The following is a 21,522-nucleotide window of genomic DNA, read 5'->3' as shown; positions in this document are numbered from 1 at the left end:
TCTTGAGCTGTACTCGACATGCATGACAGGTACATACATTAAATGTATGTATACTGCGTGCAGTATGTCAGTGATTATACTGCAGAGTAAGCTGAAATAATAACATTGGTATGTTTTTTTAAGATACTGCCTTCACTCAGTGCTTCCTATTTAGTTTCTGCGGACAGTCAGCATTATTTAAGACACCACGGCTCGTTGTTTGCTTTGTTTCATCATATCAAGTGCTTCAAGTTTTCATGTCAGTGTCCTGTCAGTCACCTCACACCTGCAGGGAAAACAGGCTTACATATTTTAGTATTGCCTTGGACTTTTATTTCTCAGAAAATTTCCGCTAATGTGTCAGAAAAACAGAAGCACATTATTATGCAAGAAGCTTACTCTGCAGACTGAAATGGGTCACTTTCTTCTTCCGTCTTCTCACTCATAAGTCTTTAATTATGGCAGCTTAGTCAGTGACCCTACACTTCAAAGCATGACGTTCCATGTGGCAGTAAAAAAGAGTGACAAAGTCCACATAGCGAGAAGGTTGAGGTGGATGGATGGGTCTCAAAGCCAAGAACTTTTTAACCAGGAGAATCCTGTTCATGTTGCGTGTGAAACTAAAAGACAAGGTTGACTTTTTGTGAATGTAATTTATAACTTAACCAAAGCCACGCTTGTTTCATGTGAACTCAGACATTTATTTCGAAATACAATGAAGCCATATTATGAGCTTCAAACTATGACACTCTACGTGGCTGTAGTTTTAGTAGGAGTAAAGGAGAAAGTTAGGAGATGTACTATAAAGAGTGACAAGGTCTACATAGGGAGGATGGCTTTCACCCAGGAGAATGCTGTTGTTGTCCCGTGTGAAACTGAAATACAAGGTTGACTTGTAGAACATAGTCTAAATTACGATCTTTTGTGAAAATGGACGTTTATTTTGAAATGGCAGTGTAGGCACGTACTAAGCTTCAAACTATGACAAAGAGTAAAGGAGGCAGTCAGAAGATGTACTACAAAGAGTGACAAAGTCCACACAGGGAGGAGGTTGAGGTGAATTGATCGGTGGCAAAATCAAGACCTTTCACCCAGGAGAATATTGTTCATGTCCCGTGTTTAACTAAAAGATAAGTTTGACTTAGCTATTACCTAAATCTACCCAATATTTTTGTTTCCTGTGAACATGGACATTTATTTTGAAAAGACGTGGGCACGTAATTCGCAGAAACCAACATGTGCAAAAGAGGGGAACAAAAAGCCTATTAACCGTATTTAACAAGTTGGAAGTAGGAATAATTGTTTTTTATATGAAACTAATGAAAACCATTCCCTTATCTCATCAATACATTTCCCACCAAACATAACCCAAAATAAACAGACCCACAATGTATTGAAATTGTGTTCAGCGGCTCATTTCAGACAAGAAGTATTTGAAACATTTGGAGCAATATAAAGTAGTAGTCGTAGTAGTAGTAAGCACCCCCATAGTGCACATCATGTTATATATTATTCACCACTCTATTATCTTTGGCCTGCATGAGTCAAATTCTTCCCTCAACACTTCTAGAGGAAAGGAATGTTTCCCATAAGTCACAGAAAAAGAGTTTAGGACGCACATTCTTATTTCATTTCTGTCCCTACTTTTGACTCTTTTCCCCCCAGATTGGATGACTGTAGTGTATGTTTTGGGCTCACATGGTTTTGGTATGTTGTAAATAGATTTAGGTTTAATTAAAATAGCTGCGGCGGCTGCAGGGATGCCTGTCATACTTCTGTGAGGCAGCTTCCCATTCATCATGTTACAGTGAGAATATACGAGGGCTCATAAACGTTGTGCAACTGCTGGACGACATATTTGCCTTTCTCAGTGTCCCTTTTGTCATTTATCTTTCTGACAGACGCCATCTTTAACCATTTAGCCCACTTCCTCTTTGGCTCTTTTCCTTCTTTTCTGCTGTCACTTCTGCTTTTCTTTCAGTCATCGTCCTCCCTGTCCTACTTTAAATTCTCCCTGAACACACTGAATTTGTGTCTATTTCCCTTTTTCTATATTTCCTGCATTGACCTCAGGCAACAACAGCCCTGACTGAGTGTTTTTAAAGTCATGTTTGCCATCATTTGTCATGCAATGTGCATTAAAAAGAATAGTGCAAAAAACAGTCAGCTCCAGCCCCTACTTGACCCACCTCCTCTCTCTTTCTCTTTCTGACTGTGTAGAAGATGAAGACCTTGGCTCAGAGACGACAGTCAGCTCCCTCGCTGGTCATCAGCAAAGCACTTACCAGATCGAGAAGCACATCCAGGTATGAGCATGCACACACACACACACACACACACACACACACACACACAAGCTGCTTTCATAAGAAAGAGCTGCTGTGGCGTTGACATCGTTGTTGGCCTGCAGTTCTTGAATGAAGCAATGGGATCTCTCAGTGGATGTTACAGATGTTGCTGCTGCTCCACTGGAGGAGAAATCATCTCACTGTTTTACTGAGCAGTTTGTAGTTGTATTTCTTTTTCTTCTGGCTTCTTCCAAGTCCTGTGTAAAGTTTTGGTACTTCTCACTAATAAGGCAAACTTGATAAAGTTGTTGCCAATGGCTTTACTTAAATAATGAGTCAGTTCTTTCTACTCCATTAGTCTTTTTTGTATCCCATAACTTATGGAACGGTAGTGTTTACTAATACATTATTATTTTCTACAAATGCAGACTATACAGACTGTTAAAATATGCCTTTATTTACCATAGATGACTTCCCAATATTTGTTCATTGCTCATCATTCAGCTTATATGGATGATTTACCAATTTGTCATTGCTAGTTTAAAACCTTTTTATGGATGGTTGATGCATGAATTGACTCTCAAACCCCCCGTGATATGGAAGTCAGAGCATCTTCAGCTTCTGTGTGTGACTTATTTCCCTTGTGTTCCAGGTTTTTTAAGCATATTTGGACAGTTAACACATGGACACAAGGTTAAAACTGTACTTTTGTACTTTAAACTGGACTTTAATTGAATCCTCTCATTCAGTCCCAGAAAAACTGACTGAATTTAAGCATAGAGATTAGAGAAAAGTGATGCTGGGAAGCTGCAGGTTAAAGTCAATGGACTGACTGGAAGAAGAAAGTGAGCAGAAGTGGAGGGTTGAGCTTCCTCTGGGCTGCTCTGACTTGCAGAATCTCTCTGGAGAAAAAAACAATTACAGAATCTGTGAAAAAGAAGTTTCAAACTGCCGTTACAGATGAGATATTTTCACAAGATTTAGGCAGTTCTCCCACACTGCCTTAAACGTGTCTCAAACATCAGATCTAAGAGCTTTGACCTCTCGACTCATTCATGGCTTAGAGCGGCTTTAAATGCTCACTTCTCCCAGAGCTATCAGGCTTTTCATCGCTAGCGTATCGCTCAAATCCCTTCCTCTTCCTTCAGCAGGGTCGGAAAAAAGCCATTACAAACCTCTCAGGGACAGTTATTATTTACTGGAATCTTTGTCTCGTGTATCTTTGGATGTCAAGGGAAGTCTTTTGAAGAAAATCACCTTATTACAGAGAAATAAACAGCTTGAATTTAAATCAAGGGGAAGTGGATCAGGATTCCTTCAGGAATGTTGTGGAGCTCCTTCTGGATGCAGGCGGAAAAAGCTTGAATAAGCTCTTTCCGGCTTAAAGAACTAGGTTTTTATGCCATTATAATGTCTCCAATGAGCAAATGCTTGATGTTGAAGCTTGTTGTGGTGTGTTTATCTGACATGTTTATAATGTATGTGGGACCTAGTGGCAGTTTGAGTGTTTGTAGAGGGAGATCAGGCTGGGTTGAACTGTGAAACTGAACCATTAAGACCAGTGCTGAGGGAAACACTCCACACTGTTAAATGGGTCAGCGCTCTTGTGGCTGTGTGTGTGTGTGTGTGTGTGTGTGTGTGTGTGAGTGAAGATGAAAGTGACAGCTCACATATTGAGTTTTTAGGCACAGTGGAAGGGTAAACCAGGCAAACTATTGAGTGAAAGTCACTTAGTCTGACCAGTGTGTGTGTGTGTGTGTGTGTGTGTGTGTGTGAGAGAGAGAGACAGAGAGAGAGAGAGACAGAGAGAGAGAGAGAGTCTCAGGGGCTGTGGAGCCAGGGCTTGACACTCTCAGCTGTCACCCCTGACCTTTGACCTCTCATCAGGAGGTGTAGGGGCCAGTGGGGGTCACCTGAGGTCAAAACCTCTGATGTCTGTGCATGTGTGAGGTATTCATTAATGTCCGGGAGTGCGTGTGTGCGTGTGTGCGTGTGTGCGTGTTTGCCACGGGAGAGATGTGAAAGTATTGTGGTCAGGTGACTCACAGCAGGTGAAGGTGAAAGGCCATTGTAGACATTATTGGGATTATTACTTCCAATCTTTTTTAGAAAGATTATTATTGATCTGTCTTTGTTTTTTTTGTTATGAATTGTAGAAGTTTCTCAGATTGTCTTCATGCTTTGGTAACTGTTAAAACTATAACGCCCTTAAGTCCTATTAATACAGTTTTAATGGATACTTCAGTTCTGCCAACAGTTCTTGGCAGCAGCTTACTCATTATTGCATCACCCCTGTGGTTTTTATCCGAGAATGAGAGTAAATATTAGAAAGCATAAGCAGCACTGATTTTATTTTAAAATTGATTTCCTTGTTAAGAAACAACAACCAAAACATATACAATGTAATCCAGTACTTTTGGCACTTTATACTGCATAAATTGGCTCGCAGACTTTTTCCTCTTATCTACTCATATCTTAGTTGTGGCTAAACACTACGATTGAATTTCAGCCTGCATTGACATTTTTCAGCCTGAAATTGTTGAAGCAGAGAGCAAGTTAGTTTATTTCTTCTCCAATTTCAACTTGTGCAGCCACTGAACAGCATCAGCTCCTCGTGTTGCAACCACAACTTGTACACTGTTTAATAGTTACAGTTAAAATCAGAATGAAGGACTTTTTTTCATTTGATGCACAGCTAAATATAATTTTTTTTAAAGCTCCTATTTGACGACCTTCTTCGTTCTGATGTTGGGCTTGTTTGGAGCATCAGCTGGATGTCTGAAAAATAAAAATATCACAAGTGTTTTTAACAATTCTAAGCTTTTACATTTTCCTTTTTCCTTTTATCTTTTGCAATGACGCCTTCTTTTGCTCCATCTGTCCTGCCATTCCCATCAGGCCGGGAGGCGCTGAGAGGCTCTCTGGCCCTCCGCTCAGCCACTTACATCACCTCATCACACACACACACACACACACACACACACACACACACACACACACTTACAAACGCACCTCATCCAAAAGTATAACCTCATCCTTACAGCCTCCAGACTTACAGTACAGGGTGTTATGGGTTCAAACTGGAGTATAGATCCCCTCCTCCTCCTCTTCCGGCAGTGAAATGTATACTGCAGGAGGGAGGAAAGTGGCTGCACCTTAAAGAATAAAAACAGATGACTGGCTCACAGCCCTGACCTCACACTTTCACTCACTATCAGTCACAAGTGTCACCACAAAGTGACACATATTATACGACAGCCTGTCAGTCAATTCTTCTTGCATTCTTGTATACAAACACAGGTTTATGTCACTGAGTTTATTTTATTTGAAACCTGATTCCTAACTTGCATTAAGATCTTAAAAAAAGAAAGAAAATGTCCCTAACATGGCTGATTTTCCTGCTTGTTTGAGGACATTTAGTCCCCAAAAATGTCACACACAAGAACACACACACTTACTCACACATCATGCAAAAGATATTTCCTGGTTTTAATAATGAGCTCTGCTAAGGACATCATGGCTGACAGCCCCTGGTCACTTCTCTTTTACTGGCTGCAAAAAAGGGGGAGAGTTTCAATATTCTGACCTCATCCTCTGTGTGTGTGTCCCTGTATGTGTGCGTCCCTGTGTGTGTGTGTGTGTGTGTGTGTGTGTGTGTGTGTGTGTGTGTGTTTCCTCTGGCTGTATTGAGGGCATTGTGTGTCAGCCAGGGATGACATTATAGTTTGCCTATGGAAATGATCCGGCTCAGTCAGTCAGGTGGAAACAGGAAGGACAGAGGAGGGAAAACATCTGCAGCAGTCCAGTTTGATTGTAAAAATCTGGTTGCCTGCTCAATGTTTCTGCACTTGACTGTGTGGACATAAGGATTGTATCTCTTTTGGATTTTCCATGAAAGAAGTTGTGCATTTCATTAGAGATATATACGCTCGTAGTAATGAACTCAGAGACACTTTCCACCTGCAGTTTCCTTCAGGTCTTCCAAGATTTTTGCTTGTGTTTAGCATGTTGTTTTGGTTTTTCAGCCCATAAAAATCACTCTTATAAACTAGTAAAATAATATATTTGAACCCTCTAAATGCCACAATCCGGCCAGGTGGAAAATTATGTTTGTCAAAATAAAAAAATTGCCAAAGATATTGTGAAATCTCATAGAAAGAAGTCACAAAAACAGGCATTATTGTCAGAAATTGACCTTTTCTAACAGTCCTTGAACAGATCATGGTTACGAAAGTTTTCATTGGAAAAAGTAACCAAATAGAAGCTTAAAATTGTGAGATTTCTGTCAAAGAAACACCCTGAAGCGACTTTTTGAGGTTTAGGGGTTTAAATGAAAATAATAACCTGTTTTTTCATAGATAACTCTAAGAGTTCTGTGAACGCTCCACATAAAATTAAACCAATTTCAAAAACAGTGTGTCAAATGAAAAAATGTGCCATGATTCATTCAATTCTAATTTTCAAGAATACATATATAAATACAAACATATTCAGTTTGTTTTAATTGGAGCATTCAGAAATGCAGCTTTTGTTTCATGTCTTTACTGTCATCCTTAATGCAGTTTTGTCGGACAAAAGCCTCCACTGTGGGTTTAGGAGATGGCACAGACTGGTGTGTGTTTGTTCTAAATGACATCTTCTTTAATCTGCATGTTGACAGTGTCTCTTTCTCTCTCTGACACACATTCACTGAGCCATCAATTGATGCTTGTCTGGATGGCTTTTATCTGCGATAAAGAGGTCAAACTACCCGTGATGCAATCCTACTAATGCAAAGACACACATACAAGTTCAATTGAGGACACGCACACACAGAAGGGCACTCACGTACACAGTCTCTGGCTTTCTCTTCCACAAAAATAAAACAGTTTTATATACACAAACCTTCAATGAATGGCTGTCACATCTCTGACTCGGCTCTTTTACTTGGAAATCTCAGTCAGAGTTCACTTGTTGCGTAATAAACAAAAGCAGCGAGCTGAAGGTTTCTTCTCCAGCCAGCATCTTTCTTTTCATTCAGTTGAATTCGACTTGAATTGATGACATAAAAACCTCAAATGCTTTGGTGGCCTTGCAGTCAGATTTAGCTACCAGAGCAAGTCAGCTGCACACAAACACAAACACACACACACGCACACGCACACGCACACGCACACGCACACACACACACACACACACACACACACACACACACACACACACACACACACAAACATAGTCAGTGTTATTAAAAAAGCAGAACAGATGGACACTTATACAAGTGTGTGTCACTGCTGCCCTCGGGGAGGCAGTCTGCTCGGTCAGGGGAGACTGTTTGACCACTGAGGTGACATAACACTGTATACAAAATACTACATTCGAGCATTGGGTGCATTCAGTCAGGGGGAAAAACTGCACAAGAAGAAAGTGAGACAGGGAGTCAAAGAAGGGGGTCGAGAGAGGACAGTGGACATGACGGACATGTCGTCAAAGATAATCAGGGAGAGGGAGAGGAGAAAGAGAAAGTTGCAGCTGTTTTTCCAGCTAGACCCAGGGTGTGTGATTACAGGTGTATGTGTGTGTGTGTGTGTGTGTGTCCATGACTAAGGCTTTACTTATCCTCCCCATCCCAGCTTCCAGAGGGAATCAGATGTGAGTGTTTGCTCTATACGAACACAAGGAGCAATGATGTTTCATGATAATCCACAGTAAAATTGTGTAGTTTTACGGTTTCAAATTTGAATTATCACTAAAACCGTGTTTGGAAAATCTCTGCAGTGTTTCGCCAGTTTTTCACCAGGTTAGGGATATATATATATATATTTATTTTTTTTCTAGATCTAGATCTTTATTAAATACAGTTTCGCTCAGTGATAAGAGGAAACTTTTGTCTGTTATACAATTTACTTTTATTACATTAGCCTTAATCATTTCTGAAACTAAACCCATGCCCTTGGTTGTATTTGATATTTATGATGATCTAAAACTTTGTAGTTCTTGCTTATTATTGTTATTTGTTGTCTATATATATTGTGATTCCACTGACTAACTGATGGAAAGGATAGAGAGGCTTCTTGGACAGATTTTAGGCAATATAAAAAATAAAAAAAACGTTGTCACCTTGCCCTACTTTGTGATAAATACCGATAAGATCAACCTTTTCTATCCAAATCATGTCGATGCTGTTTAATTATTCATGCTGGGACATTAGTATGCTGTGTTGTGTGGTTCATTGTACGCCGGCCTCTTATTGTGTCGTCCCAAAAAAAGTCAACAGTTCTCCCCGCACGGTGCCGTGCCTCGACAAAAGGTGGCCATGTCTGCGCGGGCAGGCTGAGCACTCAATTTATCAACATCACATGACTTACAATGGAGCTATTAGCTGCTCATCCGTCAGATTCAAAGGACGGCTGGCTCAACTGTCAATCTCACATTCAGGAGGGAGGGATGTGCGGTGAATACGGAAGATGTTGTCTTTTCTCGGGGCAGCTAGAAATGAAAGGGCCTTTACAGGACGGTTTGTCCGTTTGTGTTAATGTGTGTGAGTGTGTTCTCTCCTGACAGCAGCGTTTCCCCGAAAACTGCCCAGACAATCGGGACAGAGGAGGACGTGTTGATGAATTTTTGAGACTTTTACCCCCAATGCTCCTTTATCAAGAAAGCCCCAAACCCTCCCATCATCCTTCTATGGTGGTCTTTTAGTAGATGCTGAGCTTTCAAGAGAAATTTGAACAAAGGGAAAAGGAAAATTTTGAGGCCTGTCACAGATTGCCACGATGCCAAAGAAGTGACACCAACAATGTGCATTTTATTGCTGCTTCCTGACAAACAAACAAAGAAATGCTTAATTTTTTTTCGGTAATGGTGCATGAGTTATGTAAATGTTGTCAAAGGGGGTAAAATCATTTTACAGTCCACCACATGGAAAGCATTTTCTTTCTCTCAGGGAACAATAGCTGATTGTTTTGCAAATGTTGATTCTGCAATTTTTATAGCAACATGGTGTTCTGTATACAGTTGCTGAACAAAAGAATGGGGGAAAAAGATTTGTTTTACTCTCTTTAACTCATTCTTCGTCAAGGCTTAATTGGCTACATTCATCGCTTTTAATTGAACTCGCTCAGCCTCCTTTTGGATTTATTTTTGGATGACACACAAAGACGGACCAAGAGGGAAGCACTCCAGCGTGGCTGTCTGTTCTTCGTTAATTAATTACGTAACCAATCACTTATGCAATGAAGCAGGAATGATCATAGCGTATGAAAGAGTCCAAGCTTCTGTTTTTCTCAGCAAGACTTGGACTACGACCGGGTGCTTTGTTGGTGATTACCAACAGCATTGTGTGTGTTTGCGTGTGTATCAAAGTTGTGCATGTTTGAGAGAAGGGATGGAGAGTATAAACTGTGGTAAGAAGTGGGTGTGTCAAAGCGTGAGAGCGCAGACAGCGTGTTTGGGTGTTTGTGTACATGAGAGAGACACAGAAAGGTAGAGAATGAGATAGAAAATGTCTATATTTGTGTGTAAGTGGAGATTTAGGCCTTTTATCTGGCAGTGAAGGGTAAACAGGAAAGGATGGAGCCCTCAAAGTATTTCCTCTTCCTCCAAAAATTCCCCCTCTGCTTGTTTACTTCGGTCCATCAGCGGCAACTATTGACAGCAGGGAAACAAGATAGACAGTTTTAATTAAAACAGATTCCTTGTGTATTTTAGTAGCAAACAGGAGCCAGGAGTTTTTTAAAAAGTGTTTTACTGAAAGGAGAAAAAAAGACAAGACAGTGTACAAACACAAGACAAACAATGGTGTTGGATAAACCTTTTATTGCAAAATAATTCACTATTTAACTCACACACTGTAGTTAAAGTTCTATTGATGCTGGCAGGAACTTCCATCTGAACTTTTTATGGCTCATTAAGTTAACAGAGGCACATTTGTGCAGCTCCAAAACATGCAAATAATAACACATTTCTATCCAAATGATTGCACTGCAGGTCCAAAAGTCCAATATTTACTCTGCTGATAATGCTCGGCTATGTGTGTGGTTTCATCTGCGAGGAATCAGCAAAGGAAATCCAGGAAATAGCAAGACAAATATTCCGCTTTTGGACTTTTACTGAGCTGCATGAAGCTATTTGGACACTTGAGCCTTTACCAAGTTTGGTTCACCACAACATGGGCCTCATGTTTTTTTCGTGCATCGTTCTTTCTCGCTGTTGAGTTTGGAAAATCCTAGAGTGCTAATACGACACAGTAAAAACACTGTAGTGAATAAAGCAATGCAAATACAAGGTGTTAGGGAATATTCAAGGTTTAGCCAACAACTATACCTTGTTAGAATCCAATGATTCAGTGGCTGCAAGGAAAGCTAGCAGTTGAATCTGATGTGTACCACAATTAAGATTCCTAGTAAGTGACTCTTGCTGTAACACTTTACGGGGACTTTGAGTGCTTTGCACAAAAAAAGCAATTGACCATTGGCCAACTTGGAACCAAGCCCCCAGGCCAATTTAATATAGTGTAGAAATGGTGGAATTACAATTTCCGGGTCTGTCACATGATGCCATTTGACCCAGAAAGACCTTTTCCCATAGACGTACATTGGTAAAGAATGACACAAACTGCTGCAAAATAACTTGTTTCACTGACAGAATTAGCTCCATTTGGTCAGATAACATCAAGTTAAAGTCTAGAAGAGTAGTAAGATTAATTTGTTTTATTCACATTCATTTTAGTGGAGAGCTAAACCAGAAGTAGTCGGAAGTCTTTAAACTCCCATGTCCTACGGGCCCAATATGTGCAGAAGAGCAGCAGAAGATCTGCAGTAAAGTCGAATATTTTTTGGCTTCATGCGCTACTGAGCAACTTTATATCAAATAACCAGAGCCCGACCAACACTGTATCCAGTTCTCTTTATACACCCGCTCTCTCTCTTCTGGCTGCTTTGTTCCAGATGTTCAGCCTCTCCTCTTCTTCGTCACTTCTTCTACCTTGTGTGCATGTTGTCCTTTGTGATATGAGATAACATTGGAGGTTAAGAACTTGTTTTTTAGAGGCATGGATGACTACTTTCTCCTTTGTGTCTAACAGTGTATTTCATTCTCTGTCTCTCCCACAGGGAAAGCTGTCTGACGCCGGTCAGCCCAGAGTCTTGTCCCCTGGTCCAGGCCTTTCTGGCCGAGTGTCCACGCCGCCTTTTCCTGGGTCATGTCCAAACGCAGTTAAAGACGGGCCTGCAGACCCAGGAGAGACACCTCTTCCTCTTCACGGACACATTGCTAGTTGCCAAGGCCAAGTGAGTTTCCTTCTGTGTGTTTCGTGAAATGACAGACATGAAGAAGGAGTGTGTGTTTATGTGGTTGTGTGAGTGAGACAGAGATGGAAAAATGCAGACCGGGGAGACATAAACAGGGAAAAACAAAAAAAGCAACATTTCATGTAGTTGTTTCTGTAACACTGATACTAAAAACTATTTAGCTACATCCTTCTTCTATCTTTCCCGAAATTCTCTTTCCCCTTACTGCCCTGGTCTTTCACTTCTCCCTCCCTCATTTTCTTCCAAGTATATAATTATTTCCCAGCCAATTAAATCCATATGAAGCCTGGCTCAGATCAAAGCCACACTGGCCTGCCTCGGGCCTACAGTATGGGGCTCTCCACCCACAAACTGCCACACACACATGTTCAAAAATAGACCCTTAAAGAGCACATTTATGTTTTTGAAGTCCACAAACACACATATACAGGCACTAACGCACACATATGAGCACATGGACATGTACACTTCAGCTCTGTGTACTTATATTTACTGTACAGACACACACAGGTCTCAACACATACACAGCAGGACCTCTGTGGTCCCTCTTAAGACTCATGTGGAGCTGACCCTTCCAGCACAGAGTATACGCCATAATTGGCCATTACGTTGTGGCTGAACACAGGGTGAGTTTGAGGAATGTGTGTGTGTTTGAGAGAGAGAGAGAGAGAGAGGGAGAAGAAGTTAATTGATGTGTCTGTGCATTTGTGTGCCTTTCTATCTGTGTAATAGCAGTGAGAGCATGTGTGTACGCCACATGTGTGCATTTGAACCTTTTCCCTCTATAATCACACATGTAGTGGTGGATAAATACATTCTGGCAGAGAGTTCCCTGTCCTAAAATGCTGAAAATAGCTTGATCTTTTAATAATTTCATTTCTTGAAAGACTGCCATGTGGTGGAGGTTTGTGGAAAAATGTTCTGTAAAGAAAATTAAAAGTTAGGTTGTAAACAGTAGAGGACCCCAGTTCGTTCCTTGTGGAACTCCTTGATAAGGGACCTTCAGGTTTTTATGCAATCTTTTCCAAAATAAACCTTTTGGGTGTTTTCATTGCAAACTTTTTTCCTAACTCTACTGTTTGATTAATTTTTTAAGTCATCATATCGTAATCTACAACAATTTTGATATTTTGTTCATCATTTAAGTCATTTTTGCAGAAAATAATCCAGTTTTTATTGGTTGCAGCGTCTAAAATGTGAAGATTTATTGCTTTTTCTGTTTTAAATAGTTTGAGCTTTAGACTGTTGGGCAGTCAAAACAAACAATCTGGAGATGTCATGTCACAATTCCCCATATCTATTGCATGAGCCAGGTGTATGTAAGAGGGAAGAGTTGATCAAAAGTTGCAAACAAACTATCAGAATATATCAGTATATATAAATATATATCAATATCAATACACTCTAGTTTAATGTTCCAAACATTCTCTTCTGCAGGTCTCCCACTCATTTTAAAGTGAAGTCCCAAGTCCGAGTGTGTGAGATGTGGACGGCCAGCTGCATGGAGGAGGTGTGTGAGGGAAGCACCAACCCAGAGAGGAGCTTCGTCATGGGCTGGCCCACCTGCAACTGCGTGGCTACCTTCAGGTACACAGATTAGAAAGTTGTTCACACTCAAATGTTTCCCTTTAGTATAACTTTGCAAAATTATTTTAATTTGATGCAAAATAACTCAATTTCCTCTTATATAACTTCATTGAGTACATCTGCCAGCAATGCATGATAATCATTCATGCCAAGCATAGTAAAGATATTTTCAAAGTCGCTGCAGTATACTATTAACTGAGTACACTGTGTTCTGAGGTGCCAATGCCCATCATAAAAAGGAACTAAATACCAAACACGGAACCACAGCATCCCTTAACTCTCAAGTGTGAAGTCAGTTCCCAGTCATAAAGCCACTCAGACAGCCACAGTCGGATTGGATTATATAACTACGTATGCACAACAGGCACAAACAGGTAAAAACACATACATTCATATATAGTCAGCTGTATATTTGCAAGTTCCTCGATGGCTCGACGCATTCATGCACAGGCTCATTACGCTCTGCATCAGAAAGAATCTACTCATAGCTCGGGGGGAAGTCTGTGCAGTTACATAACAGAGAGAAACAGACAGACAGTTGCTATTAACATGATTTCCTCTAAATTATGTTTTTATCGCTCTGTTTACTCTTCTTCAGCTCCGAGGAGCACAAAAACAAGTGGCTGGCGCTCATCAAAAGGTAAATCCATGTTTTATTCTCATTTTGCTTTTTCTGCAATGGCTTGTTTTGCTATTTTTAGCCTTTAGTTTATGTTGCAATTCAAAGATGAGATTTGCATGAAAGATAAGTAATTAAATAGAAGCCAGCTCAACATGAATGAGAGTCACCGCAGTGTGAATAACATGCTTGCATTAAATCCAAGTGTTAGTCTCCCATATCACAGTGCTGGATTAACCATATGTACCTATATTAAAATGTTTCCTTTGTGTTTTCTTTAGTCGGATAATTGAGGGAAAAGAAAAGGATGACCCCAAGACGATTCCTCTGAAGATATTTGCAAAGGATATTGGAAATTGTGCATATGTAAGATTCTCCTCTCCCCTCTGTGATTTTTATTGCTTCTATCAGCAAAAAATGTGTACTTTTATGGCTTTGCCTTGTCTGTCTTTAAGTGGGAAATTAATGTGCTGTCATTTATGTAACACGCAAACAACCAGATATTCTCATAATGTTTCCAAAATGTTTCCACCAGGCCAAGACGCTTGCGGTCAGCAACATTGACAGCACCACTGATGTCATCCGCATGGCTCTGCTGCAGTTTGGCATCTCGGTGAGTAACCACAGACCGCTGCTGATATTCTACTTCATGTCCACTGATTTTACTTTGATGTAAGTTAAACGGAGCCTCAAGGTTGGATGCTAGAAATAAGCTTTATTAACCATCTACATCCAATGGCTGAGAATATCAATGTTAGACAGTCCACACTAAGTATTATCACAGTGTCAACCATGAATACAAACTGGGATTTTAGATGTGTCCCAAGATTTGTAATAGTTAAAAAAACAAATTGAACTTACAACCACAACTCCAAAACGTAATAAAACGTAATAAAAACAAAATTCATCAAATAATTCAGAATTCAGTGTGTGAGTTGTGAACATAAAATATACTGTTTTTGTACAGTTTTCAATTGAATATTTGTTACAAACGATTAGAAAAGTATTGCATTTTTTTTGCATTTGCATTTTAGACGGTGTCCCAACTTTTTGGGAATCTGGATTGCAGCATCTAGATCAGACATTTTGTAAAAATTCTGTGCAAATATTGGTTGGCTAAACTGGTTTTGCACAGCATATTAATCTGTACTGTAACATAATCTGTAGGTTTGTTTAGACCACAGACATGGATTCATGAAGGTACATTGACTAGTAAAAGCAGGTCATTTAATTAAAGTTTAAACTAAATTGTTAAACCTTTATTTCTTCTTCTCTGTCCAGGGGTGTGTTAAAGACCACAGGTTGTGGGTGAGCTCCAGTAAGGATGACCCTCCATACCCTCTCATTGGTGAGCCAACCTGTCAAAGACACTCTTAAACCTTTCCTTTAAAACACCATCAGAAGCAAGAAAAGTTAAAAAAAAGACAATAACTCTTTTCCCTCTAGTCTTCCCTTTTTTTCCTTTTTCTCTTAAGAAAACTGCTTAATCTCCAGTTTTTTCGGATAAAACTTTTAATGCCTTTTTTAACTGCATGGCACAGCTCTGCTCTACTCAACTCACTTTTAAAACCAGGTCCTTTTCTCGATTTCTCCTGTAAATAGTACACCCTCAGTGTAGGTTTTGAAACTTAACAATTCAACTATTGTCTCAGCTCGTTTGAAACTTTGGCTACTAAAAGAAGTATCACTGTTGCTAATGGAAAACCCCCAGAAATTAGTGAGTAGAGTTGAGTAAAGCTGTGTGGTATCATACAGTTGAAATGTGGCGTAATAAGACTGGTGATTCTTAAAAACCTGTGTGCACACTTTCAATTACAATTGCAAGTTAAACAAAAAACAACAACAATGGGCTTCATGCAACAACATCTTCCATATTCTTATCTTAACTTTCTCTTACTTTGTCATTTATAGTTTATATGGATTTTCTGCAAAAAAAACCTGCATGATATCAAATTGTCTTCGTGCCACAGAGAAAATTAAAAATCAGAGAAAATATGTGAATGCGTCAAGCATCACTTTTACACGCTGCTTAATAATTACTCTGTTCATGTGAGTAGTTCTTGCTTGAGGCCTTCATGATGTGTCTAATCCCTCTGATGATGATGAATATTTTGGAGGCGAGCAGTACCAGAGCAGAGAATACCCGCAGCAGGGGTGACTACTGCATCAGCAGTACACAGAAAACTCAACATCTGGGAGCGTTTCAGAGCAGTTAGTTTTGTGTCACAGTGGTATTTCCGTGACTTTTTTTCTTCACACTGAATTCCTCACATCCTGACTCCAGACCACTGATTCATCGCTGTGTGGCACGAGCTCTGCCCTAATTTTTAGCACATTTTTAATTTATTTTTTGCCTCGTCTCCATGTCACATGCACAGACTACACATAGCTGACCCCCTGACCTCTGACCTCTCTTTCAGGCCATGAGTTTCCCTTCAGCATTAAGATGAGCCACATACGGGATGGTGGGACCAGTGGAGGAGGACTGGGAGGAGGGAGGGACCCAGCTAGTCCCACAGACTGTCCAGGGGTGCTGCTGCTGGACCAGTGTCTGCCTCCGGACACCCAGTGCCAGTTCATCCTCAAACCCAGCAAGGTCGCCCCGGGACAGACTCCACTCATAGGTAAGAGAAGTCAGAGCCTTTTCATGAGAATCTTTTAAGAAAGTATATTTCAGAATAAAAAGGCAACTTTGTACCATCTCACACACACATACATGGATACACATATGCATACATAGTTTTGCTTGAGCTCTGATTTGGCCTTTTTATTTTTATTTTTTATATGTTGTATTAAATTATTCACTCATACTTGCCATATTCCTTGCACCTTGTCTTTTTATTTATTCATTTTGTATTTATTTATTTTTATTTTTACTTAGTTTGACTTGTTTTGATTGTTTGATTTGTTTTATATTTGATGGTGTTTAGATCTGTTTTATTTAATTTTTATTTAATTTGCCTTTTCATTCCCTCTTGTTTTTTTTGTCATTATATGGCTCTATACAAAGTATATTTCAAAATTAACTTTGTACCATCTCACACAGATGCATGGATGTATATGCAGTTTTGCTTGAACTCTGATTTTCTGATTTGGCCCATTTAAACTTGGACTATCTAACGTAATCAAAGGGAGAAAAAGTCAGAGCAACACTGATAAATGTGATTTAAAAAAATCGCATTAGGTTTTTCCATTGGTCTAACATCAAAATCTGGCCTTGTAAATCCATCATGCGGATCAGTTCTTTTCTGTCAAGTGCAAATAAAAACACCTTTTCTTGTGAGAAAGTTGCAGCTGAATAGTGTCTCCAAGAAGTATTTAGTAAAAGTGCTTTCAAACCAAAAATTCTAGTCTTCATTAAGTGTTAAAAGCAGCATTAAGCAGCATTTTGGGGAAAGGAAATATGCATATAACCGCTGTCAACAGTGAAAGTATGTGTTGTGAGGAAGAGCAGTGAAAAATATTAGTTATTTTCATCAACATGACAGCTGAGGTTTCCAAAAGTAGATGGTTGGACATTTTCAGGAATCCTTTCATGAATCCAACTGTGTATGCAACCGCGAGAAGAAATATGAGGATACAGAAGTATTAATGCAGAACAGAAAGTACTTCCTCAGAATTGATTTCGCTTACATAAACCAACACAATTTGTTTGTGCTCGTTCTTGACACTCAGTGATGTTGTTGGTTGTGATGATGAATATGGAGGTAAAAAGAAGAAAAGGAGTGAAAGAGAATGGTGGGAAAAGAGATTGCAGCGGACATGAGGTTACAGCGGGGGTTAGGAGAGACGCAGAGACAGAATAAGAAAAACATCAGACGGACAAAGAGGAAGAAACCCCAGAAGGGACGGAAGAGTGTGAGAAGAGGAAGATGGAAAGTGAAAAGAGATGACACAGCTATTGAGTAAGTCTGAAGGCCAGCGGAGGTGAAGGGAAAAAGAAACAACAGACTGTAACAGATAGAGAGAGAAGAATTTGCCAGGCGGGAAAGGGGACCTCAAAAGAGAGAGGGACAGAAAAATGAGGAGGAGGAGAAAGAAAAACAAGAGGACAGGATGGAGGACGAGTAACGGGGGGACAGGAATGGAAAAAAGAGGAGGATGAGGTTTAGAGGAAAACAAGTTGAGGAGAAAAAAGTGTGTGTTTTCCAGTCAAGGAGGCTACACTTTGCCAACCACAAGCTTCGCCTCAGATTCCTTTGCCACGAGCATAACAGCATCTTACATAATCGCTGCGTACCAGCCCTGCCGCCATCCAGGCCCGATCGCTCACACCCAGCCCAAAAGCTAACAAACGTGTTATTTAACAGTGGCCATGCCATTCTTATTCTGAAACAAACCTGCAGGCAGTTCTGCCGCCAGCATTAAAAACTAATTGGTACATGTAACAAAGAACTTTGTTGATGTTATTTATTACCCCAACATTTTTTAAAATGCTCCGAGACTCCAATACTGCATTCTGCATTCTGCATTCTGCATTCTGCATGTTGAATTACCTGTACTGCTGATAGCATCCAGCCGTAAGGCCATGATTTTTTTTCGGGCTGTGTTAAAAATAAATTTCCCCAGCTGCATATTTTGTGCATAAGTGTGCATTTGCTGATTTGAGGCAAACTAAGGCACCAAAAACAACGTCTTTAACATTAAAACTCTGCTTGACCTTGAATGATTTAAAGGATAAAGATGCATTTTTTGTTACAGTTTGAAATCATTTGATTACTTTTTGGAATACTAAAAAAAAATTAAATAATAACCCATTTTTTCATGCAAAATTCTCAGTTCAACCATATTTCAGGATATTCAGCATAAATATTCACATTAGCTTGTCAGTAGCCACATTTTTCACAAAACTCACCCTCAAAATATCAGATGCTCGAGCGGTTCATCTTCTGGAGCTGATAATGAGAATCTTTCAATCTTGGTTTATTTAAAAGAAGCAAACAAAAAAGTAGGGCAGTGAGTGCCTTACTAGATTTTCTGATCTGGCATCACTATCATGACATTGTTTATCTTCTTATGACCATTACTAAAATGATAGCAGAAGATCAGATCATAGACGCTGCCCACCCACTCATCAAGTGGTTTATTTCCTCACTGTAATGATGTAACGCCTGATTTACAGCGAGGTCGTGTTTTTTTTTCGATGTTGGTGCAGAACAGTAACTCTGCTCCAGAGTGTATTTGGGCAAGACGCCACAACAGATCGTTAAATCACGAGTTCTGTGAGAGGTATGCTACGTATTCTGGGTCCTCCACCCAATGAAAGAGTCCTATGTTTTTCAGGAGAGTCCCACCCTTGATTACAAGTCACAGTTGCTTTATAATGTAAATGTTATCATTCTAAGACTTCTGGTGTCAAAGAGGTTACAACCATTAAATTTCACCCTTTAAAAGATTTATTGCAGCTTTTGCAATCTTAGACGTCGCCAAGAGGTCACACATCAGTATCAAATCATCTATTGTGTATTTTTCTGATATTAATCAAGATTATTTTTTAGTTTATTAGTTGTTCCTGCCCATTTTAAGTTCCCAGAATGCAAGGCGAAATTTTCACAGTGCTTGTTTTTTTTTAAAAAAGCAGAAAGTATTGAATACTTAAACCTGCAAATATTCAGTGTTTTGTATCTTCAAAGTTGGTTGCAATGCATGCAGTGTTTTTTCTGCCTGCGTCATTTTCCACAGAGATCAGATCAAACTGCAAACGTTTGCTTTGCATTCTCATTTACATGCACTCCAGTGCTAACACATTATTCAGTTTCATTACTGCAGAAACATGCTGAGCTGTTATGTCACACAGAACATATCGTGAAGACGGACATGCAGACAGACGCACAGGTAGAAATTGTGACTTGGCACCACTGAGCAAATAACTCAACAAGGAACATTCAGTCACAAGCCTTCTGAGACACAGAGTCCCATACATGCTGTCACACGTGTTTGGATAAACACACACACCTACACACACAAATTAAACGGTGCTCTTGAGCATGAGTTCATGTCCACATATATCTCTCTCAGACACAAAGGTTCTTTTTTCTTCTGTCCTTCTGTCGCTGTCTTATTGGTGTCTTTCTCTTCAACAATCTCCCTCTGTGACTTTTTCTGCAGCTTTTTTTTGCTAAAGGGTGTGAATAATCCAACAGATGCAGCATTCATGCAAAAAAGGAAAAGAAAGTCCACCCTTTGGGACCTTTAAGCTAAACAATTCACACAACTTTGCTGGAAAACAGTAAAAAAGTTATACAATCGTGACATTTGGTGGATCACAGACTGGACATGCACACCAGTGACTCCAACATGCATTACTGAAGCAGCAGCAGCAGTCTGATTCTGTCTTATAAAAGTTGCTCAGTGGTGCATGAAGCCTAAAAGGCTTGATTTCTGTGCATGAAATTACTCAGATTTTCTTTGGCTCTTCCGCATCTGTCGGCCCGTAGAGCAGAGACTTCCAGCCACTTCCGGTTTAGTGCTCTGCTTACTTGAATTTTAATGAAATAACGTAACATATAATAAACGTATAGACTTTCCCAAATGACTTCAGGCTGAATTAATCAAATTCAGATAGTATAAAACGACTCATTTTGCATTTTTGAGTTGATGACCACATAGACTTCTCTCAAACACAATCAATTGTTCATATTTCTACCCTATTTCCATCAGTGTCTACTTCACAATGTCCCTCTGTGTCTGTTTGTCCATCTTTCCTAACATTTTTTAGAATGTGAATATTCTGACAGATTAAGCATTCATGTGCAAGCTGAAAAAATCAGCCGTCTGGGACTTTTAAGCTGAACAATTCACCTAACTTTGCTGGATTTGACCCAGAACTCTAAAAAAAAAAGTTGTTACACAAGCATAACATTTAGTGTATCACAGACTGGAAGTGCACTCCAGTGACTTCAACATGCATTACTCAAGCAGCAGCAGTCTGATTATGTCTGAAACCACAGCTCACCTCTTCCTCTTTTCTCTCTCCCCCCCCTGCAGAGCCTGGTCAGCAGAAGTCCTTTAAGAGGAAGAGATCTTTGATCAACTGGCCTTTCTGGAGAGGCTCCAACACGCAGCTGGACGGCATGCCCCTGTCCCCGATCGCGCTCTCCCCCACTCAGGGACGGCTGTTCGGACGACCCCTGAGCTCCGTCTGCTCTCCAGAACATGGCCTGCCCAAGCCCGTCATGGTGAGCTGAGAAGAGGTCATGTAAGGCCGACGGGAGGGGTCAGGGTCCCGTCTGCAGGGGTCACAGTGTATTTGGGGAAAGGGAGATGCAGTGGGAAGTAGATTTAATGCTGTCACTATTTACTGCTACTGTTGGAGTACTATTCTGTAAGTTATTGACACTCCAGAAATAATGGACCTGCTGGACTCACTTGTGAAGTGAATAAGCAATCCAGTTTCGACACGCTTTAATTTGTGGTTTTGTTCAAACCAATTAATTGGCTTCTGGAGTCACAATAATTGTTTGAAAAATCATTTATAAAATCTTTGGGGCAGGCCGCCACAGAGCACAGAAGCATTTATGCTCAACGTGTTGTTTGTTGCAGTTTTTCTCCAAAATCACAGCAGGCGAACAAACAAAATATTCTGCGAAAAAGCAAGAAGTAAAACGAAAAAAAAGTTGAAATTAGGCTGCCTGTCAAAAGAAGTTAACAACAACGAACATTTGTCAATTTCCTCCTCAGACAAAATTAATGATATTTAACAAACTTCCCTCAAGTCCATGTTAAATTGAACAGTGCACCTTGTTACATAATTCAGAGA

General features: G+C 40.0%; 1 protein-coding gene across 1 annotated transcript in view; it reads left to right on the top strand.

The window, feature by feature from the left end:
* The window catches only part of LOC131979243 (rho GTPase-activating protein 20-like), a 36,290-nt gene that overhangs the window by 2,018 nt on the left and 12,750 nt on the right, over positions 1 to 21,522 (top strand). The window contains exons 2-10 of the mRNA XM_059343185.1: positions 2,200 to 2,285; positions 11,360 to 11,536; positions 12,995 to 13,144; positions 13,743 to 13,784; positions 14,045 to 14,129; positions 14,299 to 14,376; positions 15,045 to 15,111; positions 16,184 to 16,387; positions 20,751 to 20,941. Of these exons, the coding sequence (XP_059199168.1) occupies positions 2,200 to 2,285; positions 11,360 to 11,536; positions 12,995 to 13,144; positions 13,743 to 13,784; positions 14,045 to 14,129; positions 14,299 to 14,376; positions 15,045 to 15,111; positions 16,184 to 16,387; positions 20,751 to 20,941 (1,080 nt within the window). The remainder of the gene's footprint in view (positions 1 to 2,199; positions 2,286 to 11,359; positions 11,537 to 12,994; positions 13,145 to 13,742; positions 13,785 to 14,044; positions 14,130 to 14,298; positions 14,377 to 15,044; positions 15,112 to 16,183; positions 16,388 to 20,750; positions 20,942 to 21,522) is intronic.

This window comes from Centropristis striata, chromosome 10 (genome assembly GCF_030273125.1).
Source record: "Centropristis striata isolate RG_2023a ecotype Rhode Island chromosome 10, C.striata_1.0, whole genome shotgun sequence".
NCBI lineage: Eukaryota > Metazoa > Chordata > Actinopteri > Perciformes > Serranidae > Centropristis > Centropristis striata.
Note: the sequence above shows the minus strand (reverse complement) of the source record. Positions and strands in the feature narration are given on the sequence as shown.